The sequence below is a fragment of the Pelmatolapia mariae genome, linkage group LG10_11 (genome assembly GCF_036321145.2).
Source record: "Pelmatolapia mariae isolate MD_Pm_ZW linkage group LG10_11, Pm_UMD_F_2, whole genome shotgun sequence".
NCBI classification, from domain to species: Eukaryota; Metazoa; Chordata; class Actinopteri; order Cichliformes; family Cichlidae; genus Pelmatolapia; species Pelmatolapia mariae.
The window spans coordinates 44,082,690-44,106,761 of record NC_086236.1 but is presented as its reverse complement, the minus strand read 5'-3'; the positions used below and the strand labels follow the sequence as shown (position 1 = coordinate 44,106,761).

Genomic DNA, 24,072 nt, shown 5'->3' with positions numbered 1-24,072 from the left:
TATATATATATATATATATATATACGTTAAAATCCTTTTTTCATGTGATTAGTGTCTCTAATTTTTAATCTCACACAAAATCTAGTTTTCCTATATTAACTATACACATGTGTATGAATTGTACCAAGCTATTAATGACGGAATAATGTGGTGTGTGAGCAAGGATGAGATGATTTAGAAAGAAATGTAGTCTGAAATTAGTCCTGCACGTCGCGCCATGTTAACAACCGGCTTTTATTTTGACACGCCAGTTACGTAACTTGGATATACTTCCGAGTAGCGTTAGCATGTGTTAGCGACTTCCATACGCATGTAAATATAACATCAGTAAACGGTAAATATCAGTCAGTATTGCTGTAATTTACAGTAAAAGTCAACATTATATTAAGGACCTGCACATATGTTTTGAGTAGACTTACGATTTATCGTACATAAACATTTAAATAGCTACTTTGTACAAGTCTTGTCTGACCGGAGTGGATGGCAGGTCCAGGTTTATTTAGTGTTTAATGAGTTTTTAATGTAGTTGGTGGAAGAAAAACTGAACTCTTGATACCAAATCCTGTGACCCTGCCAGCCAACACCCCAGTTGGTACCCTGCACAGGACATCCTAGCACCATCTAATGCGAGTCTGAAGCCATGTCCAAGCAGACACAAGTGAAGCCCTCCCTGCGTTTCGGTCAGGTGGTTATTGGGCCCCCGGGTTCTGGGAAAACCACCTACTGCCAAGGGATGCAAGAGTTTCTGACTCACCTGGGACGCAAGGTGGTGGTTGTGAACATGGATCCAGCCAATGAAGGGATACCTTATTCCTGTGCGGTAGATATCTCGGAGCTGGTGACTTTGGACGATGTCATGGAAGGTTTAAAGCTGGGGCCCAATGGTGGACTTCTCTACTGCATGGAATACGTGGAAGCAAATCTGGACTGGTTGGAGGAGAAGCTGAAACAGTACAGTGACTGCTACTTCTTGTTTGACTGTCCTGGACAGGTGGAGCTATACACCCACCAGAACTCAGTGAAGAACATCTTCTCACAGCTGGCCAAGTGGAATTTCAGGGTGAGCTTCATCATTAGATAATTATCATATGTCTGCTGAGCCTTCACAGCTCCTACCTTACCCACACAGCCATCATGTAGACACAGCTTTAACACAACAAGGTGAATTCATATTAACATCATAAGATGAATCTTAGGGCTGATGTCCTCTCTTTTAGCTCACAGCGGTGCACCTCGTGGACTCGCATTACTGTGCTGATCCAGCCAAGTTCATTTCAGTGCTGTGCACCTCGCTGTCTACGATGCTGCATGTCGAGCTTCCCCATGTCAATGTTCTCTCCAAGATGGACTTGATTGAGCAGTATGGCAAGCTGGGTGAGTTAATAAGGGTTTGCTTTAAACAGATTTTACAGGCTGTAGTCAGAGATTATCCGATGAATCACATTGATTTGTGCTGGATAAATGTTCTAAGACAGTGAGATTAAGACATTAAAGGTCTTTTTAGAAATCATATTTCTTTGTTTCCCTTCTAAGAAAGTAGGATGAAAGAAAAAAAACTATACCGGCATTGATTGTCAGCTGAATTGTTGAATTTCACAACTGGTTGCTTTTCATCATCATCCTTGGTAACATTTGTCTTGTATTCTTTTCCAGCCTTCAACCTTGACTTCTACACAGAGGTCATGGACCTGACCTATCTTCTCGATCACTTGGCTGCAGACCCCTTCTTTAAAAAATTCCGCCACCTAAATGAAAAGTTGGCAGAGGTCGTACAAGATTACAGCCTTGTGTCCTTTGTCCCTCTCAATGTACAGGTACCAGCGCTGCTTTTTGGTATTAACTGCAAAAGAAGAGCCAGTAATGTCTGTTTAACTCCCAGTAAATTAGAATATGCTTTGGTGAATTAAATAAATAAAATAAGCTGCTTTCACACATGAAGTTCTGGCAGTTTTGGGAGAATCTAGTGGGGATAATTTCCACAGTTGTCCTTTCTCACAGTCTCAGTCTGCTTCAGATGTGCTTGCCTGCCTTATTCACACATGCCAACATCACACGGGCTTTGCACTGGGGAGTTTGTTGGTTAAAGACCAGTGGAATGTATAATTGCTCTAATGTTGAGTGACTAACAGTATCCAACATTTCCTACACTGATATCCAGAATTGACACCACAGGATTTCAGTTTGGGGGTGGCACTGTCGCCTCACAGCAAAAAGGCTCCTGGTTCCAACCTGACGGCCAGCTGGAGCCTTTCAGTGTGCAGTTTGCATGTTCTCTCTGTGCTCGCGTGGGCTCTCTCTGGGTACTCCAGCTTCCTCCCACAGTCCAAAGATCTACACGTTAGGTTAAACTGGCTATATAGTGTGAGTGATTGTCTGTCTCTGTGTCAGGGACTGGGGACCTGTCCGGGATGTACCCCATCCAATGATAGCTGGGATACGTGCCAGCCCTGACACAACCCTGAATTGGATTAGTGGTTAAGAGAGTGTGTGGATGGATGGATGGATGTGTTCAGTTTGTGTGGACCACTAACAGGTCTAGAGAGTACACATAAAAACAAATGCCATGTCTTGCCAGTGAACTCGACAAATTTTCATTGTTATTACTTAATGTATCTGCGTCATGCTTCTGTGAGATGTTGAGTGCAAAACAAGAGTTCTTTACTTTCTTCTGAAGTAGTCATAAAGCATCCATACTGACCAGACGTCACGGTTCGTTTCCGTTAGCCCTTTAAGTGTTTCTTAAAGTCACATGCCTCATATTTCATTGTTTGAACCGTTAAATCATAAATCGCTTTTAGCGTTTCAAATTGAAGGTTGGATCAATTTTGTGCAGATGGATTGGGGGAGAGGGCTGTCTGCACTCTGCACTCGTTCCCTGACATCGCTTCTTTATAAAGAGTGATTTGATCCTGTGTGTGCACAGAGACAGGAGTCTAGACCATGTGCCATCACTGCATGTGGCACCAGCAAGTTATACGTGAGGCAGGTTGGCACACATGCTTTGTACATGTTCTTAGTTTAAGCAGCCATCAGTTACCTTGGTTACCCACTTATGGTGCCTAAAGCAGCCAAAAATAAAAGAGCTTTCGACTTTGAGAAAGAGCTGCAAAGTGTTAGAGGTCAGCGAAGTTTGAGGATTTATTGCTTTGCATGTGCGTGCTGCTTATGTCATTATGACAACACCTTATAACACACAAAGAAGAATCTGAAAAATCAGTGCTTACACATTTTCAAACAGGCTTTGTCATCCTCTTTCTAAAGTGAATCTCACTTGAGGGGAAAAAGTAAAGAGATTTAGGACACGTGAACCGCATAAGATATAATTAGATTTGTGAATTTTGCTTAGAAGCAATAAATACAAAGATGTTCAAAAATAGCATATAGAGGTTTTGGGCAAACTTGTTTCTTATTTTTCAGTGGGTAGTTTCTCTTTGTGGGAAAGCCCCGGATCAAGCACTTCTCTTTTTGGTTTCCAGGACAAAGAGAGCATGATTCAGGTCTTACGAGCAGTGGACAAGGCCAACGGCTACTGCTTTGGAGACCTGGAGGAGAGGAATCTGCAGGCCATGATGTCAGCTGCTGTGGGGGCAGACTTCCAGTTCAACTCGTATCCTTTCCTGATCGTCGTGGTGACTCACAGTGACTCATCTGGTTTGATGCCAAATATAAAGATTTACAGGAGGTGTCTGAAAATCATAATAGTATCATAGTGTTTACAGTTTTATTGAGAGGATTTCTTATGCCAAGAAATAACAGCCAATTTATGTGTAGTTTGTCAGGTTTTCCTTAACATTTAACCAACCAGTACTCTCGGGGTGCAAGAGAGGTATGTTGAAACCAGTGGAAAGACTGTGGAAGAGGAAATGATGGAGCTGTAAATGGAAAAGCTCAAATAACAGGATGAAAGCGGTCACCCCTTCAGCACCAGTATACGAAGGGGATCCTGGGAACATCCATCTCACTTGGCCTGAATTCTTCTCAGCCTCTCTGCAGAAGCAGTGGAGACATGGGAACTAAATGTGGGTGCTGTAGATGCTTCACGGTCGCACCGCACCTCATGAAAGAATCACAGTGACGAAGACTAAAGAGAGCAAATGTGTGGGCTGAGTAATCTTATTTTTTGTACTGTTTTGTAGGCAAAAAAGAAATGTCTTCTTTACAAATGCATAAAAAATAAAGTCATTCAGTTTTTTGTTTGAGTTTGATACATGCTTGGGAGCCCATGTTTTGCCTTGTAGCCTTGATACGATCATCGAGCTGAAACAACAACGTGACTGTAATGAATATGGCCATTTATTCTTATTATGGGTGCAAAAATTAAATGTTTTGTGTGAATTATGGCAGATACACACAAACTGGAATGATGAGGAAGATGTCTGATAAAGCCTGCATGCATAAAAACATGACACGCAGTGGAATATAATTTCCAGAGCCTCAGCTGCCTCCTAACAGTTGCACGGTTTTCTGCACAGTGAAAAGGGAAGTTTTGAGCAGTGTTTTAGGGTAAAGGAAAAGGTGGATAATCCTATAAACATTTATAAGACAACTGCATATTATCCAGAGATGATTCTTTTATGACAAAGACTGAAATGGTTCAATAAAGCCCTTAAGTAAGGCATCATAAGTAGTTGAGTCCTTGTATATATGGATCTGCTGTTTGACCAGCAGATGGCACATGTGCTCGCAAATGCTTCTCCCTGATCCACAAAAGTCTGCTCCAAGTCTTTCCACCAGCCAGAGCCGAAAAAATTAAGTCAGGCGGGGAGAGGAAGCCACATTAAATCTGTGTTTCTGCACAACTGGCCCTGTGTCTGGTCTCTGGGATGGAAGATCCCTTGTCTTTCGAAATACAACTAAAACTTCTCCCTATTGACTGTCCCTGACTTTGCTGTCCTACTCCCAGTTCACTCCCCCCAGCTCAACATCCCACATTTAAAAAAAAAAAAAAATCGTAACCCTGCCAACTTAAAAAGGAGCCCATAGACGCGGGTCTTAACACGGGGGGGCCTCGGTGTGCCAGCGCTTTCGTGCAAAGTTGGAAGTCAGACTGAAATAAAGCGTGATCCACTTTGAGAGCTCGCATTGGTGTGGGAAATCGCATTAACCCTGTGTGGTGTGACGTGGCTATGAAATTATATGTGTACAGTCCTTGCTTGCAAAGCTCTGTGTCTAAGTGTACGTGTTTGTGTGTGTGTGCATTAGGGGGGTGTGTCAGGCAGAATGTTAAATTGTGTTTCGATGTTTGTACATGTGATCAAGTATGCCGTCTCAGTGGTACTTCCTGTGCCCCCCCCTCTCTCTCTAAGCCCCCTAGAGGTAGATGCGTGTGTGTTTGTGTGAAAGAGAGAGAGAGAGAGAGCAAGAGACAGTTTGCGTGTGTGTCGAGAGTGAGAACAGAAACCGAAAGGCAATGTCGTCCCATTTACAGCCCGATTCTGAACTGTACTCAATACACAGTCCGAACTATTAAATGCCTCGTAAACTGTCTAATAAATTCGCATTTAATTATTACTACCAAAAAACAAAACCACAAAAACTCCCTCAGCCTCGCACACACTCTTTTCATTACCATCCTACCCCTGCTCAACACTGTGCGCAAACACCCTGTGTGTGCCAAAAAAAATGTCTGCTTCATTTGACTGAGCAGAGGACGAACGTTTTTCTAACGCTCGTTTTTCTAACTGTTTGGGAGACTTTGAAACTGTCCATGCATCCTCTTTCTGATAGATAAGGTCTGCCTGATTTTTCCCCCTTCCTCCCTCCTCTGAACGGTGTAGTTCAATGTTAGTGGGGTGAGAGAGGGAAGCTGGAGCCTGCGCGCCCATCCCCCCACACTCGGCAGAGAGTGTTTCTGCTGGAGTGAGAGACAGACAGAGAGGAGAGAGGGGGTGGTAGAAGAGAGCAGAGCAGAGCAAAGCAGGCAGGGGAGGGAATAAGGGAATGTGCGTTGGTAGTCTCGTTTGCTGCAAGGCTTCCTCCTTCTGCTGTGGAAAAACCTGTGCGTGTGCTGCCTTTCTCGCCTAAATACCACTCAGAAACACTGTTTGGGGGGAACACAATTACGCCAAGTGCACAAAGGCGCATTTAAACGAGCTGAATGTTACAGCTTTTTGCTTTTAAAGTCTTAAAAATATAACTGGGTGTGTGGAAGGCAGGCTAAATGAATGCAGTGCAAAGTTTGCAGCATTTATGTATCCTGCTGTGCGTAATAACGCCCTTTACGCGCGCAGCTGTGGCACCCACATATATGCAAATACTTGGAAAAATTATATATTTTTTTACGCATTAATTAGTTTTCCCGGGTACTGATGAGTCCATGAAACCCTCAAACGTATTCACCAAGCCTACAGCCCGTGATCTATATACAGCCTCTTGATTGGCGGCTGGTTTAAAGTGCATTGTTTATGAGTTTGGGCACACATTAAGACTCTCGTCGTGTGCAGAAAATATTCCACCTATGGTGGGGAGAAGGGAAAAAAGATAGAGAGACAACGTGAGGTTTTCTGAAGACAAAAAATCCAGTCCGCGCTGTGACAGCTCCGCTCCGCGTTTTGTGGCCATCTGTGCGGCTCAGTAAAATGGCTGTATCTAGCGGAGCCTCGTGTTGGTTGGGTTCGCTCCCTGCCTCTACCCGGGCTCAGTAACACAACTCCCACAACAATTTCTGTCGCTTTTTTTACGCATTGTATGGAGCCTCCATCATTTCTCTAACCCATTTACGGAACCGGAACCGGGAGGATGGAGGCCGGATTCGGTCCGGTATGAGGGGTGGGAATGCATCGGCAAAAGGATAAATGGTTCTAAACAATTATTTATATTCAATGCTAGCTTTTGATTGTGACTGACTCGCCGAGAGAGGGAGAGAGAGGTGGGGGGTATATCATGGCCGCTCAGGTCGCCAGCGCCGCCACTCTTAACACTAGTCCGCCGTCCGAACTCAAAAAGCCGGATCGAGACGCCAAGGACGAGTCGGTTCCGGGAGAGAAGCAGCCAGACAAAAAGCAACCGGGCTTGGACGGCGGATCGCCGGGAAGGGGGGATCTGCAGGACGGGGCCGACGGTGGAAATGTAGGGGGAGGAGGGGAACCTGAGATGAAGAACGGGAATGGGAACCCGCCCAGGGCTAACAATAATACCCAGAATGACTCTGTCGGACCGGAGGGAAATAACCACCCTGGTTTGGTGCATCACCACGGCGCCGCTTTTCCTCCACCTTCGTACGGATACAGTCAGCACTACGGTCGGGCCCCTTTTCATCAACATGGCGGACAACAAAGCCCTGGCATGGCAGCTGCTGCGGGTCCGGTCGTGCAGTCGAGCAACATGATGGACCCTTATCAACATAATTCACACGACCATGGCTTTTCAAACCACCAGTTCAACAATTATAACCCATTCCCGAACAGGACTCCGTATCCCAGCCAAGCGTACGCAATGAACTCCCCTCGCAGCGCCCAGGCGCCGACAGCTGGGGGGCAACCAGCTAAGCAGCAGCCACCAGCGGGAGGACCCACGGCAATGGCTGGATCTTACAGTAATCAGAGATATAACATTGGAAACCCTCAACCTACATCCACACCGACACTCAACAAGCTCCTAACCTCCCCCAGCTCAACGCGGGGATATCCAAACTATCCGTCTAGCGAATATAGTAGCCAAGAAGGAGCTAGCAAGGGACCAGCAGACATGGGCAGTAGCGGTCAGTATGGAGGGAGCAATCCGGCTTGGCAACAAAGGAGCCATCACCCATCGCCTATGAGCCCTGGAAGTGCTGGGCAGCCGTTAGCAAGAACCCAGGTAAAAGCCATTTTAACAGGAACAAGGCACGAGCTTTAGCACGTCTCCTTCCCTTCTCCTAGCTAGTTCACAACGTAGCAGGCCAGCCATTGTCTGATACTAGTTCGCAAAGACTCTAAAATGGCTGCCTCTTGTGTGTAATTTTTTTCTTTTCACCACACCATTAAATAAGAGTTGTTTTAACGTATTTATAAAGCTGGCTAGCTACAAAGAAGCGTCGCTCGAGGCGGATATAAGTTGTTGAAACGATGTAAAGGACGGTTCAGGGGAAGCCAAGAAGGCCCGACTTTGAAAAGGGGGCGAAAATAGTCGCTGAAGAGCAACGGTTCGTTTTTTCTCTCATAGCTTTGCTTCTCCTTTTACGTGCTGAATTTACAATGAATTTTTGCTGCGAACACATCCGTGTGATGGTGCATAGCTACAGTAACGTGTTCTTATACGTGTGAGTTTGTGGCGGTTGCTCATACCTTCGTGTTTGTGTTGTTTTCTTGTGCGATAAACTGTATTTCGGTGGCCATGACGGAAGGAATGCGTTTCGTGTCGAGCGAGTCTCGCACAGTTGGTTAAAATGGCTCATGTTGGTCTTGTTTAAATTGCGTAAATATCACAGTTTGCTCGCTGGGGAAAGGTTAAAACTGTTAGTTTGGGTCATATATTGATTAAGAAAGAATTTCCCCGTGCTGAAAAGCCGCTCGGCTTCCCTGCATGCACGCCGCCTGTAAACAATCATCCCTGCTTTTTATGAGTGACTTGAATGCAGTCAGCAGATTGCAGTTTGCACTGGGATTTGAATTGTGGAGGTAAAATCCTACTGTCAAAGCCAGGAGATAGTTGGTCTTGGGTTGACATGCTAGCTGAAATCTGATTGGCTCCTCATCCGCTGCTCATGGCCATTTATAATTACATGTGATGCAAGGCAACAGTTGCTGATAAGAGCACATAGCATTAACTCATCACAGGGTCACCAGAGATTTTATTTTTTTGCTGCTTCTCTCCTTCTCTAAGCTCCACTTCTTACTTGCAAAAAAATCCACTGTTGGAGCAGCTCGCACCTGAATGATGTGTGGATTTGTAGTTTTGCTCCCATCATTTGCTAATATTGACCAAAAATGCGAAATGTGTTGCTGTGGGCTCTGGGTGCAGCTTGTTACACCAAAAAGGGGTGTAAGTAGTTTGTTTTAGTGTTTGAATGTAATTCAGACACTATTAACACAGTAAAGTTCACATCATGCGTAAATGGGATCTTATTTACTGATATACCATATTTTTTTAAATTCTCGAGCTAATGCTATAAACACATGGCTGTTTTTTGGTTTGTTTTTTTTAATACACACACGGTAGAATAAAAGATAAATTTGAGCTTTCCCCACGAGGGTGTGTGTGTGTGTGTATGCGCTCTCTTTGCTGCTGTGTCTGGCGTGCCACACAAGTTTAACTGCAGAAAATTTCCCCCCAATCCTCCCCCGAAGCCAATCAGAAGGCAGTCCACCATCTCTCACCCGCCAAGGGAGTTTCCTCTGTCTTATGCAGATTAGCCATGTGCTACTCTTATTCACTTGATTATCTTGGATGTGCAAAGTGTCACATAAGGCTTTTTATTTTTGTTTATTATTTGGACAGAGGAGTTGCCATTGAGTTGAGGATGCTCTTGTCAGCAAGGTGCGCTTGTGGGGATTCACCCAAAGTAGCTCATGGGTCTACATTTATTTGTTTAAGCAGATCATCTTGGGGTGCCTAATTTTTATCATGTGACACAGTTTTGATGGAGCGTGAGGTCACCAGAATGTGACCTCTATTTCCGCCTTTTTTAAAAACTGAATGTGCCAGGTTATAGACTATGTACAACTATACACAGTTTTTACTCTCCACAGCTGTTGTGAAATTACTTCCTTCATTTCTTGTGTCATTCATCCAGAGCCAAACTGCCTTCAATGAAGGGTGGAAGGGGGGGCTACTTGGAACAGACTCAAAACAGGAGCACAGCTGGGATATGTTTAAGATTGGGCAGACTGCCCTCCATTCGAAAGTGTATATATATATATATATATATATATATATATATATATATATATATATATAGCTCTGTTGACTTCCGAAACTATGGCAAAGTGAGGTGAAAAAAAATCAGGGTAATGACCGTGGGAAATAAGTTGGGGGAAAAAACACAGCTTGCCTGTTTGCTGGAGTTTCTTTTTCTTTTCTTTTTTTTCTTTTCAGGTATGGAAATGTAAGACACTGCAGTCAAGTATTTTACAGCTGTAATACTACAATTATCTGTGTGAGGACGCTTGCTTGAAACTTGTAGGATTTGATGACTTGATTTCCTGTGTTGTGCTGTTATCAACTGATTTTTTTTTTTATAACTTTTCTTTGCTTTCTGTTCTTGCCATGTCCAGCCTCCTGGTTCCATGGACCCGATGGGAAAAATGAGGGGTCAGCCATATGGAACAAGCGGCCCATACGGTCAGCAGTCACAGCAAGGGCCTTCAGCAGGTCCACAACCAGGGCCTGGTTACCCTGGACAGGGTTATGCCCCGCCAGGTCCCCAGAGATATCCAGTGGGAATGCAAGGCCGGACCTCTGGAGGCATGGGGGCCATGCCGTATGGTCCACAGGTATTATCTTTCATTCTGAATCTTCAGTTTTATCTCTCATTACTGTTGGTGTGTTTGAGGCCTTAGTGTGTTTGTATATTCTGTTTAGATGGGATCTTATGGCCAGCAGGGAGCAGGAGGCTATGGCTCTCAGGGCCAGGCACCCTATTATGGCCAACCAAGCCAGGCTCCTCACCCAAGTCAGCAACAAACCCCATATTCACAGCCTCCACCTGGACAACCCGGCGGCCAGTCACCATACCCAGGTCAACCCCATCCTCCTCAGACTTCTACTCCACACACCCAGGGAGGGCCACCTTATCAGCAGCCCCACATGCCCCCACAGTCCCAGGGGCCACTGCCAGGCCCATCCCAAGGGCCCCCACAGTCACAGCCCCCTTATACTCAAGCATCAGCCCCACAGTCTGGCCAGTCTCCCTACGCCCAGCAGCAGGGTCCTCCCAGTCAGGCCCAGCAGCAGCCCAACTCCCAGTCTAACCCTGGATCGCAAGGCCAGTCGAGCTACCCAGGATCAATACAGGGGCCCCAGCAGCCACCCTCACAGCAACAGCAATCACAGTCTCATCCACAGCAGCCACCAGGACACAGCCAGCACCCACAAGGGCAGCCTGCAGGTTACCCCCAGAACCCTCAACAGCAGCAAGCACAACAGTCACCTTATCAGCGCTTTCCTCCTCCTCCTCCTCCGCAGGTACCAATCTCAGTCTTGGCTCATATTCATCTTGGTTAATGAGTTTTCTATGTGGTTCTGTATCTCTGGCAGTATACTTAAGCGCACGTTCTTTTGTTTATCAGGAGGTATCCCAGGACTCATTTCAGTCCAATGCGCCTCCATCCACTCAGCCTAAATCTGGTCCAGAGGACGGTCAAGGCCGCCCCTCCAGCCTTCCGGTCAGTTATGCTTCTTATAACACCGCCGGGGCATTGCTTTTTCACAGTTTTGCATCAGATATTTTTTTCTTGCAGCTTTATTATATTTATCATGCTGGTTTTCAAAAACACGGCAGTTTATGGCACATTACATTTAAAATTCATTTCGTATTATTGATGATAATGTAAAAATTTTCCTTTGCTGTGGCTGCTGCGCGTGCTGCTGTTCTTCAGTTGTTGAGACACAGCTCCATGGCTGATGCTTTTTGGAAAAGGGTGCTGTGCAAATGAGACGAGAAATCTGACAATCGAGCACTTGCGCAGATGAAATGGCTGAACCGAGACAATTCGAAAACACGTTTTCAGTCTGCTTCCATGCGTATTCTGTTTTTGTTTGGGCTGTGAAGGCAAATGGACCAAACCGACTGTTTATTTTTTTTAGTGCGAATTCAAAAGTTATGTAAAAAAAACACCTGTGATGGTTCTTGAACTGTTAAGACCGCTTTCTAATCGATGCATTTCCATCTAAAACTGAAAACATTTCAGTACTGAACCTTTTTTTGCGTGCAGTCCTCTTCTTTGCACACGATCGATTTCCAGCCTATAGTAACAACCTCTGGATGGTATTCCCGTTATTTCTTTTGAGCTCTTTTGTGCAACCAGAGAGCATTAAAGTGCACACTGACCTGCTGCCATTCAGCAGAATTTGATTTACCTGTGCGAGCCCTGATGATGCAGGATGACGTCACCTAAACGATGCAGTGAGTGAGTTACCAGTCTGAAAGACTTGATGTTATGCAGACTTGTCCTGTGTTAAAAACAAAAACAAAAAAACTGTGTGAATACGAACCTGACTGTAACTAAAATGCAGCTCTCCCGTCATCCGTCCGGATCAAACTTCCAGGTTTGTAAATGCCCTTCATCTGAACTGAATCTTGGCTGTTTGTTTGTGTATTGAAATCACATGGCAGAGCTGGCGCTACACGCTGACTCGGCTTGCATCCTACAAACCTTGGTAACCATGACAACCCCCGGCACTAATGCACACTCACTTTTTCTTTGAAAAAGATAAATAAGGACAAAGGCCTCCGGGTGTGTGTGTGTGTGTATTTGTATCTCTGCCACTCATGTCTTAACAGCAGAAGGATGAAATTGCAGCGTGCTGATACTACAGCTAATGTACGAAGTAAACATTACAATACTGTAAACCAGAGGGCTCCGTTGGCTTAAATAAGCAAAGGGACACACATCGGATAACAATTAAACATGCTTGCAGGACGCAATGAAAATATTAGCGTAAAGAGAAATCCACTTCAGTTCTTTATCAGCATTTAATCTAGTCTAAGCTTGCAGAGTGTCTGATATGTGCCACCACATACGTCACTGACTGAAAACACATTGCGCTGGAATCAATTTAAATAGCAGCACAGACCCATTGCAGTCATTCGCCTCTAGATTCCTTAGTGCTCTTATTACATTTTTGTGGGTTGTCTTGATTCCTTTTAGGACGCTGTAGGCCGGATGTGGTGGTATTTTTGCCCATGTATGGCTATAAAAAGTTGAGAGAAATCAAGAGAAAGGAGCATCTGTGTCAAAATGCACAAACTGTCTTTTTTTTTTTTTTTTTGCCCTGCTAAATGTTCCTGTCTCTCTGCAGTGCAGTTCCTTTACTCCTTGTTCTTTCTTTTCTCCCTGTATGTGTTCTCAGGACCTGTCGGGGTCCATCGATGACCTGCCTACCGGTACAGAGGGCGCCCTGAGTCCCGGCGTGAGCACGTCAGGGGTGTCGAGCAGCCAGGGCGAGCAGAGCAACCCTGCTCAGTCGCCCTTCTCTCCTCACACGTCCCCACACCTGCCAGGCATCCGAGGGCCTTCACCTTCCCCGGCCGGTTCCCCTGCCAGCGCCAGCACATCCCGCACAGGACCGCTGTCACCTGCCAACATGCCAGGTGGGCCTTCACAGTGAAATTGGGCATATGATTATTAGCGGTCTTCTTACATGTCTGATTGCGACAGCGATGCCAGATTACTGACCAGTGCTGCTTAAATTATTAGAGAAGCTGTTGATTTTTGCATATTTTTGGGAGATTACGTTTACCTTTTTGGTGAATTTTGTTTGAAACCATCTTTGCCATTTTTGGAAATGTTTCCCAAGCCTCGCTGAAGCTATATGTCCTATATTTGGACCCGACAGTAAATGGAAACATTATAGATGGCCTGCAATTGCACATTTCCTCGAAACTCAGCCTGCTGTGTTTAGTTTCCTCGGGCACCTCAGGATCTTTGCTGCACACTAAAATATTAGTTTTGTTTGGTTGTTCACAAAGCATAAATATGTGTGTGTTTGGCATGGTCTGCATATTTAGAATTGTGCACCTTCTAAAGTTTAGCCTGTAAATATGCTCTCTGCTGTTCTGGATTGATTCATCTCTCTTGGATGTTTGGCCTTCACTGTGAGGGCTGATTTTTGTCTCAGAGTTTGACAAATTTTTCTGCTGAAAGTGGAAAGTTTTTCTCACCCCCCGTTAAGAGTCTGAATGGATTTATAACCTCAGAACTAGATCAGAAGGCTTTTCTGGGCCCATAATGGGCAACAGGCAGTGTAGAATCTTGAAGCAGTGGGAGACATTTTTGTATTCTGTGGTTCGACCCAAATACATCAATGTTATTTTCCCTTACTATCCAGTTCTGAATCTCTCTGTGGTGGAAGATGTGTTAATGGCACTTTTAAGAATGTCTAGTAGTGCAAAAAAGTTTTATAGTTTTATGTATCTTTAAGAATGGAAATCACCCTTTGTCTTCAAATTGGAATAAACATAGCAACTACTCGTTGCGCCTTCCCTGAGCTCTCACTAATTTAACTTAATTATTACTGTTTAGGGACCCAAATGCCTCCCAGACCGTCAAGTGTGCAGTCAGATGGGAGCCTACACCCTACAATGAGCCAGTCTCCTATGGCCCAGGACAGAGGTATGTTGCCATCTGAAGTCTGCTTTGAGATTAACATGTCGAGTGTTTGCCGTGGCATCTGAGCCTTTGTCTTTGTCTCTTTTAGGGTTTATGCAGAGAAACCCTCAGATGCCCCCTTATGGCTCCCCCCAATCAGCCTCTGCACTGTCACCACGCCAGTCCTCTGGGGGACAGATGCACCCTGGGATGGGCCCATATCAGCAGAACAACTCTATGGGAGGCTACGGGCAGCAGGGAGGACAATATGGCCCTCAAGGTTTAAACTTTTGGATTGGTTTATCTCAAGAGAGGCTGGGGTTTTTTTTTTTTTTTTTTTTTTTTTTTTTTTAATTATTTGAAATACTGCTAAGACAACTGTCTTCTAAAAATTGATTATATTAAGCCTAAATATTGCTTAATAAAGGCTTTCCACTCCATTTACAACCTGTCTAAAAAGTTTGCTGTTTACAATGTATCAGAAAATCCTTAGGAATATATCTCCCTGCCTCATATGAATACCATGCTATCGCTGGTCCCTCCCTCTGACTCTGTTGCAGCTATTTATAGCTGTGAAGCAGAGAGTCAGCTGACGTAGCAGAGCCTCCTGTCAGTAGAGCTGAAACTGTGACAAAGGCTTGTTGCTCAGGCTGCATAGTGCACTCTCTCTCTTTCTCTGTACTAGCAGTCTGTAAGGAAAAGTCTGCCTCACGCACTCTTTAACAAAAGACTACTTTGAATTATAAAAACCAAGAAACTTCTGGGTGCTGCAGTGAGATTTTTGTTTTTTCAGAGTACTGTTCAGTTGCAACCATGTGATTTACTTGAACCTTTTTTTTTCATCTTATCATTCCCATCTTAGGTTATCCTCGGCAACCTAGCTATGGCAACATGCCTAATGCCAGCTACCCTGGGACTGGCATGGGCTCAATAAATCCCATGGCAAGCCAGGGTGGAGGTCCTCCATATGCTGGCATGCCTCCAGGAAGGATGCCTCCTAATCAAATGGGGGCACGGCCCTATGGCCCCAACATGGGTCCCAATATGGGGCCTAGCATGGGTCCAAACATGCCTCCCAACATGGGCAACATGCCCCCCCAGGTGAGCTCAGGAATGTGTCCTCCACCAGGAATGAACAGAAAGCCCCCGGATCCCTCAGCCATGCAACACCCTGCCACAAACTCCATGCACAACAGGTTGGTTACCAGTGGATCCTCAACTCCCTGCATTTATTCACCAGGCACAAGTCTGCTGGTTATCACTCATGTCTAAATATGAAGTAGCTGCACAGTGCCTCGTCCCACTTGTACATAAGATGACATGTATTTCTCTCTCTCCAGGATGTCTGGGTACCCCAACATGTCTCCAGGCATGATGGGCTCTGGCCCGCCTTACGGCCCTCCAATGAACAGTATGCCTGGAATGATGAACACTCCAGGTGGATCACCCTACCCTATGGGGCCAAACATGGCCAATAACACAAGTGGTAAGTTGTACTGGCATAACCTCATAACTTAGTGTTGTTCTTTTTTTCTGTTTGTTTTCTCTTACGTGGATGCTTCACAGCTAATTCATTCCCCACCATTGTTTCTAGGCATGGCCTCTAGTCCAGAAATGAACAATAAGATGAATAACAAGGTAGATGGGAGTGTGACGCCCAAGCCAGAATCCAAATCAAAGGTAGCCCCTCTATTAAATATAATTATTATTTTTACAAGTCTTTTAAAATCTGTGCACCTCACCTCATGTCCTTTGTCATTTTGAAAATTGGTTTCTTCCTCCTCTCACACTAAACAGAAGTCCAACTCTTCCACCACAACCAGTGAAAAGATAACGCATCTGTACGAGTTAGGACCAGAGCCAGAGAGGAAGATGTGGGTGGACCGTTATTTGGCCTTTATTGAAGAGAAGGCTATGGGCATGACCAACCTGCCTGCTGTAGGACGCAAACCTCTCGACCTCTTTCGGCTGTACATGTCTGTTAAAGAGATCGGAGGCATGACGCAGGTTAATATGGAAGTTTTAAACAACATGAATCCCAGAGTAAATGTTTTGCTTTGTCTTTGTTGAATCCTTTCCTAATATCCCTGTATTTTGTGTATGTGTGTGTATCTCAGGTGAATAAGAATAAGAAATGGCGTGATCTGGCCACTTCCTTGAATGTGGGTACATCCAGCAGTGCTGCTAGTTCTTTAAAGAAACAGTACATCCAGTGTCTGTATGCTTTTGAGTGCAAAATTGAGCGTGGTGAAGACCCCCCACCTGAGATTTTTTCAGACAACAAAAAGAACCAAGCTGCTAAGGTCCAGCCACCCTCTCCAGGTGAGAGCTGTGCTCATGTAACCTTTTCTGATGAGTGTGCCTTTTCAATAATCAACCCCTTTGAACTTTAAAACTGACAAAAATGCCTGACTTGCTCTTTTGCAGTGTTATTAAAGTCATGTACTATATCTATCTGTTCCTCTCTTATTTCAAACTGAAGCGTCCCTCTGCTCCACAGCTGGGTCAGGCTCTCTACAGGGTCCTCAGACTCCTCAGTCTACCAGCAGCTCCATGGCTGAGGGGGGAGACTTAAAACCCCCTACTCCGGCCTCGACTCCTCACGCTCAAATGCCCCCCATGCCGCCCGGGTCCAGGTGACTCTCATTTAAGATTTTAACAGAAGAATCTTTGCTTTCAAGAGTCATTAACATTAGTTATACTAATCCTTCTTCCTTTTGCCTCTTTCCTAGGAGCAGCGTTAACCTGCAGGACCCCTTCTCTGACGGAAGCGACCCTGCATTTCCCCGGAAGAACATGACGCCCAACTCCAACTATCAGTCTGGCATGAACACGCCTGACATGCAGGGTCGAATGGGCCCGTACGAACCAAACAAAGACCCCTTTAGTAACATGCGGAAAGGTGGGCACACTGAACAGTGTTGTTAATCTCAGCTAATTAACCAGTTACACATTTCTAAATGCTTTGTAACTCTAAATATATTTCCAGTTGGGGAGCAGTTTCTACCTGCTAACCAGGGTCCCAACAGCGGGATGGGTGATCAATCACAGCAGCCGCCGCAACAACAACAACCACCACCACAACAACCGCAACAGCAGCAGCAGCAACAACCTCCATTCAACAGGGGACCGCCTGGGGCCATGGGCACGATGCCAATGGGGCCCAGACAGCAGTATCCTTATGGACCAGGCTACGACAGGAGGTAAGGCAGAATTTTAATGGTCCTTCAACACAACTGGTAAAAACAAGTACTTTTATGATTAATCAAACAACAAAAGTCACCATTCACCTCAAAGAAATTGTAATGACTGAGTCGAATATATTTGATATTTAAGAAACTGGCTAGCTTCTTACACACTTAATTAAGCTCTTAGGTTATTTTAATGCTGCCGTTGATTCACATGTTTATATGGTGACAAGAATGAAATGTATCCCTAAAACAAGTGTAATACGAGTAGACATGAGAAGAAAGGTGACGTTGTACAGTCTCCACGGGCAATCCTTTTTCCCCACGATTGTATTATTTTTTGAAATTTTTTTTAAAATTAGTGATACTGCACACTTGCATGGTGGGACCAATATTTCATTTATGCAGTAGCTACTTTGACAGTGACAGTAGTAGTTCATCTTCTGCCTGGAGAAACATTTTGGCGCTAATGTGGGTATACAGGTGTCATAACCTATTGTAGTAACAGCAAAACACTTTCCACCAGCAGTATCTCACTTTCCTTCCCCGGGAATTTTCCTGGTTTGTTAGTTCTTGTATGTGGAGTACTGGCATTTTTGGATTACAGTGTTCCGTCTGAGCCTGTTTTAGTTGCTGCTGTCACTTTTGTTACCATTTTCCTATCAAACTGGATGTTTAAAGTAGGCCATTCAAGATATACTTCCTCACTGTTAGCAGTCATGCACTGAGAGCCACTTATAAATTGTCTTGACCTTGTGCTTTGTAACATTTCCTATTAGTTTTTTCTTTTCTTTTTTGGATGATCTAGCATAATCTCTACGATGCGAAATATGAAACAAACCACACTACGTGTATTGTTCCACTTTTCCCAGGTCAGAGCAAGGAATGGGCCCAGAAGGCAACATGGGATCTGGTGTTCCTCAGCCAAACCCGATGATGCCTGCCAACGCCGACACGGGGATGTATTCGCCAAATCGCTTCCCACCACAGCAGCCACGGTCAGTTCACAAAGCACTTCGTGGCTGGCAGCCTTTTAGATTTTGAAACTACTGTCAATTGGAAGTCATTCTTCATATATAACAAATCTACTGTTTTAGTAAAACTTGAATAACCTTCAACTCTTCAGTCTCGTTACAAAGCCAGTCCTCAATGTCATGAGACACTGTATTTTGATGTAACTTCTATATTTGTCATTTTGACAGTGTGATCGCTTCATTAATGTAAGACTTTTTTTCATCTTTGAGTAAATATTCACTTGGCATTTACTGCTCTTTAGTTTAAGCTTTATCCTGTGTGAATATGAATTTTATACAGTTGCATTGATTTAAACGTATTTTGCCTTAATCCAACACAAATTCTCTGTGGGCTGGTATTTTTCACCAAGTAGTGAGCCATGCAGTTAACAAACACAGGCTTGACATAATAATACAGTAAATGTTTTATAGAAAAATGGATCATGTTGAAGCACCAAAGAGGAGTATAAAGGGTATTAAGTATAATGTAATTCACTGGGACACGGCTAGAGGAATCTACAGCTAAATGCTCTTTGGGTGTGCATTCATCGACGTATGCTGTGATGTATCAGTGGGGCTTGTTGTAACTTGGTGAGAGATGCATAAGATTTTCATGGTCAAACTGAACAGGCATTTGTTTTGTTTTGTTTTTTTTTTTTGCAGGCATGATTCCTATGGTAATCAGTATCCTGGACAGGGAACGCCCCCTACTGGCTCTTACCCAAATCAGCAGCCTGGAATGTACACACAGCAACCGGTAAATGATCCATCTGCACTACACCAACTCCGTGTTCTTAGTGTGTATAGGTCAAACAATGTGAAGGTTATAACTTTTACTTGTGTATTTATCTTTTTTTTTGTCCTTGATGGATTTTTTTACATTTTTGTGAATGACTTTATTCTTTTTACAGTTTGGTTTAAATGGTAAATGATAAATGTGTCTGTCTGCACTTTTGTATTTTCTGTAGAGTTACAAGCGTCCAGGGGAAGGCGGTTACCCACCATCAAAACGTCACGAGACTGACTACAGTGGACCCTTCCCTGGCGGACAGCAGCCACCGCAGCAACCGCAACAGCAAGGAGGCGCCTCTGCACCCTCTTCAGGACAGCAGGAGCCATACAATCAGTACAGCAGCAGCGGGCCCTACCCTGGCGCCGATCGCCGTCCACCCGGCCCCAGCAGTCAGTTCCCCTTTCCCTTTGGTCGTGAACGGATGCAGGGGACAACTGGGCCCAATTCGCAACCTAACATGCCCCCTCAGATGATGCAGTCAGGCCCTCCTGAGGGTCCTCAGGGAGGCATGTGGCAGGGACCTCGAGATATGAACTATCAGAACTACCCCAGCCGACAGGGTGGCCCTGGGGGTCCTCCCCAGGGACCTGGTTACCCCGGCATGAACCGGGCAGAGGAGATGATGCCGTCAGAACAACGCATGAATCACGATGGCCAGTGGGGGGGTCAGATGGGCCCTCGGCAGCCTCCTTACGGTCCAGCCGGGCCTGGCACACCTATGCCTCGCTCGGTACAGTCCAACTACCAGCCCCCTCAGGGGGTGCAGAACCACATTCCACAGGTGCCGAGCCCAGCATCCATGCCCCGCCCCATAGAGAGCAGGACATCGCCTAGCAAGTCTCCCTTTATGCATGGAATGAAGATGCAGAAGGCTGGTCCCCCAGTGCCTGCATCCCACATAGTGCCCCCTCCAGTGCAGTCACCTCTAATAAGGCGAGACATGCCTTTTCCCCCAGGCTCTGTAGAAGCTACCCTTCCTGTCCTGAAGCCACGTCGAAGACTCACCATGAAAGATATTGGTATGAAAAGAAATTCTAGAACTTAAAAGCAGCTTATTACCCTTTATTGTTCACAGTACTGTTTAATACTGCAGCTGTCCTCAGTTGTAAGTTATTGATCAGAGAGTAGTGGTATTCATTAATTTATTTATTTTTTTCTCCTTGATTTTTCTCTTTTAGGAACCCCAGAGGCCTGGAGAGTTATGATGTCATTAAAGTCCGGTTTATTGGCTGAAAGCACGTGGGCCTTAGATACTATCAATATACTTCTCTATGACGACAATAGTATTTCCACCTTTGATCTCAACACGGTGAGATTCAGTATTGAGCCCTAATAATGTTTGTAGCAGTTTGCATGGTGATCATTTCTAATATTTTTCTTTATATTGTTTCTTCAGTTGCCTGGTCTATTAGAGTTGGTGGTTGAGTATTTCCGACGCTGCCTCATTGAAATCTTTGGCATCCTGCGGGAGTATGAGGTCGGCGACCCTGGCCAGAGAACACTACTTGATCCTGAGACCTTGAAACGAGACTGGGATGGCACAGAGGAAGAGGAACCACGGGTGGATGATATGGAACAAGAGGATGAAGATGACGATGAAGAGGAAGAACGAGAAACGGAGGGGTCATCTCATGTCAAAGAGGAGGAAGATCAAAAGCAGTGCTCTCAAGGTCAGGACGAGAAGAGCAAGGGTTCATCATCTGAGCAGACGGGCTCGTTGCACACCCCAACTGCCCACGAGAGACCCAAGCAGGCGAGCAAGTTTGACAAGTTTCCCCTGAAGTTGGTACGAAAGAAAGACCCATTTGCCGCAGCCCAGGCAAATAATCATGGCAAAATTCAAGAGTTTGACAGTGGCTTACTTCACTGGAGCGCAGGAGGGGGAGACTCAACAGAACACATCCAGACCCACTTTGAGCCACGAAAAGACTTCTTGGAACCACGCGAACGAATACCTGTGCCACCGGTTTTACTAAGGCGGAGAGTCCTAGAAGAAGAGATACGGGAAAATGGTTTGCCTGCCGAGGAGGAGAGAAGGAAGCCTCAAGACGAAGAAGAAATGCCAAAAGAGACCTCCTCTTCAGAAAGATCAGCAGTCTCAGAGAAGTCCAGCTCCTTGCTTGGCAGCGAGGAGGAGAGGAAGACAGATTGTGACTCCAAGACGGTTGAGAAAAGCTCTAAAAGTCACCTAGAGAATAATAGACCCATTCCCTCCTCTGGCAGTTTCTTTACCCAGCAGGCACAGCAGAACGGCACCATCCTGGAGGACGAGCCTCACAGTAAGGATGAGGGGCCGCTCGTTGCACTGACTAACTGGCAGGATTCTTTAGCCCGGCGCTGCATTTGCGTCTCAAATATTGTCCGCAGCCTCTCCTTCGTTCCAGGCAATGACCACGAGATGTCCAAGCATTCGGGACTGCTGCTTATACTGGGCCGACTAATCCTGCTCCACCACCGGCACCCGGAGCGCAAACAGGCCCCGCTCACCTACGAAAAGGACGAGGATTCGGATGAGGGCGTGGGCCAAAGGGACGAATGGTGGTGGGACTGCTTGGAGCTGCTGAGGGAGAACACACTGGTCACTTTGGCAAATATTTCAGGCCAGCTGGACCTCTCCATCTACTCCGAAAGCATCTGCTTGCCTCTGTTGGACGGCCTCCTTCACTGGGCTGTGTGCCCCTCAGCAGAAGCCCAGGACCCTTTCCCCACTCTGGGACCCCACGGTTCTTTGTCACCTCAGAGACTTGTCCTGGAAACGCTCAGTAAACTAAGCATCCAAGACAACAATGTGGACCTCATCTTGGCCACTCCACCATTCAGTCGGTTGGAGAAGCTTTACGGGAACCTGGTGCGGCTAATTGGAGACAGGAAGGTTGCGGTCTGTAGGGAGATGGCTGTAGTTCTACTAGCCAACCTGGCCCAGGGTGACACTCTGGCAGCCCGAGCAATCGCTGTTCAGAAGGGCAGCGTGGGCAACCTGCTGGGCTTTCTGGAGGACAGTCTGGCTGCCACACAGCTGCAACAGAGCCAGAGCTCTCTGCTACACCTACAAGGGATGCCCTTTGAACCCACGAGCCCGGACATGATGCGGCGAGCAGCCCGGGCCCTGCACGCCTTAGCTAAGGTGGAGGAGAACCACTCAGAGTTCACACTACACGAGTCCCGACTCCTCGACCTTTCAGTGTCTCCCCTCATGAACTCGCTGGTTTCTCATGTTATCTGTGATGTACTCTTTCTGATCGGCCAGTCATGACAGCTGGAGGGAGCCGTGGCTCCACTTGTTGGGGGTTTTGTCCCCAGTCCCCCTCCTTCCTGGTAACCTTGGCTTATGTGTGTGTAACAGGGCAAAGAAAGTTCAAGTGACTGTCTGTATTTTAATTTATGAAAATCCTTCAGATTCCATTTTCCGTGCCTCCCCATCCTGGGCCAGCCTCACTCGAGGAGACGGAGGAGCAGGGCGGGGGTTAATCACGGAGCGGTGGTGGATCTACAAATCGGAGAGATGCCGACAAAGTGACACTACTTGCAAAGCAAATGCCCACTGGATGACACAGAGCAAAGCACCACGGTTGGGAGACTGTGCTGCACTCGGGTGGGGCGGGCAGGGGGGGGAAAGTACTTTTTAATAAATAATAAATAGCTGAAAAAACAAAAACTGTAACCAAAGTTGCTGTCTCGTTTACAGTGAGTTTGGGAGACACAGTGTGCCCTAGCTCTCCCCTCGAGGGCACAATGAGTCTGTGACTGGTTGATGTTCAGAGGTGAAGCAGACTGATTAAGTGGCCTACTGGTTATAGTTGCTGTAGTTGGATTCTCACCAGTCAGCCCGACAGTAGACAAAGTGCTGTCAATAGACACCTTCACCGGGGAGGCCTGTGCAGTGTGCAGTAGATTGTAGGACATTTTCTGTACCGTACTGCTCTTGAGTGTAAGCATTCTGTAACACACGTTTCCACACAGAAGCTGGCGATGCAGCTCCTCAAGAGTTTCGAGGTCAATTTAGTTTGGTGTTAAAACAGAAAATGGCTTTCTTCCCCAAAGTATCAAGAACCTACAACACCCTTACCTCCTCTTATCCCTTGATTGTATGAATACCCTTATGAAAAGAAATCACCTCTTAGGACTGGTTTTCAACTTCAGATACAGCTTTGCTGTGGTGTATATATAATGTTGTACATTATACTTCCTTTCTGTGTCTGTCTCTCTCGCTCTCTCTCTGTGTCACTATTCTCACACTTGTTTATTGGCGCGGGACGGAGGCTGACGTGAGTTTGGTCCATGACCTTCGGTCCCCTCCGATAAGACCCACATCTCTGGTCTCTCCACAGCTCCGTAGTATGGCAGACATGGCTCAGACCTGTTATCTCCTGGTACAATGAAAATAAACTAGATGAAGAACACGTTTGACAAATTTTCTCCAGTCATGGATTCTGCATATTTGTATTTCAGACTATGTAGCTAAGACATCATGTAAATTCCTCCCTTTCCCTTTTTTGGCTCAATGAATATCATTTATTCAGTATGAAATCTTTATACTATATGTTCCACGTGGTAAGAATAAATGTACATTAAATCTTCGTAAGCTGTTTGATGGTTTTGTTCTTTTGCAATAACGACCTTCTTTTGGGGGGGAAAAAATGAATGAATTCACACAGCACTGTTTAAAGATGCTCTTTAAACCACATGTCCAAGATTACCTGCTCAATAAATGCTTCACTTATATTTAAAGACTCCTAAAACTCCTTAAAAAGGTGTTACAACATGAATGTCAAACTCACTTTACATACACACAGCTCACTTTTATCTGAAGTGGGGCAGATGAGTAAAATGTTTTGTCAGATTATAGATTT

At 45.5% G+C, this 24,072-nt stretch overlaps 2 protein-coding genes across 3 annotated transcripts; both read left to right on the top strand.

Annotated features, from left to right (window-relative positions):
* Window positions 1-284: 284 nt before the first annotated feature.
* gpn2 (GPN-loop GTPase 2) lies at window positions 285-4,581 on the top strand. The gene is made up of 5 exons (XM_063486152.1): window positions 285-1,060; window positions 1,218-1,374; window positions 1,654-1,814; window positions 3,477-3,607; window positions 3,806-4,581. Exons 1-5 carry the CDS (start codon window positions 641-643, stop codon window positions 3,876-3,878), a joined length of 942 nt encoding a protein of 313 aa, XP_063342222.1. The 5' UTR covers window positions 285-640; the 3' UTR covers window positions 3,879-4,581.
* Window positions 4,582-6,579: 1,998 nt separating this feature from the next.
* arid1aa (AT-rich interaction domain 1Aa) lies at window positions 6,580-23,843 on the top strand. Of its 2 annotated transcripts, none has more exons than XM_063484633.2 (20): window positions 6,580-7,797; window positions 10,194-10,412; window positions 10,501-11,103; window positions 11,208-11,303; window positions 12,991-13,231; window positions 14,163-14,252; window positions 14,338-14,508; window positions 15,091-15,424; window positions 15,569-15,714; window positions 15,823-15,908; window positions 16,026-16,235; window positions 16,346-16,550; window positions 16,729-16,864; window positions 16,961-17,130; window positions 17,218-17,431; window positions 18,289-18,414; window positions 19,093-19,186; window positions 19,398-20,241; window positions 20,401-20,531; window positions 20,619-23,843. In XM_063484633.2, exons 1-20 carry the CDS (start codon window positions 6,883-6,885, stop codon window positions 22,473-22,475), a joined length of 6,888 nt encoding a protein of 2,295 aa, XP_063340703.1. In that variant the 5' UTR covers window positions 6,580-6,882; the 3' UTR covers window positions 22,476-23,843. The 2 variants fall into 2 exon arrangements, with proteins under 2 accessions (XP_063340703.1, XP_063340702.1); XM_063484632.2 differs by having other exon boundaries at window positions 16,711-16,864.
* Window positions 23,844-24,072: the final 229 nt, after the last annotated feature.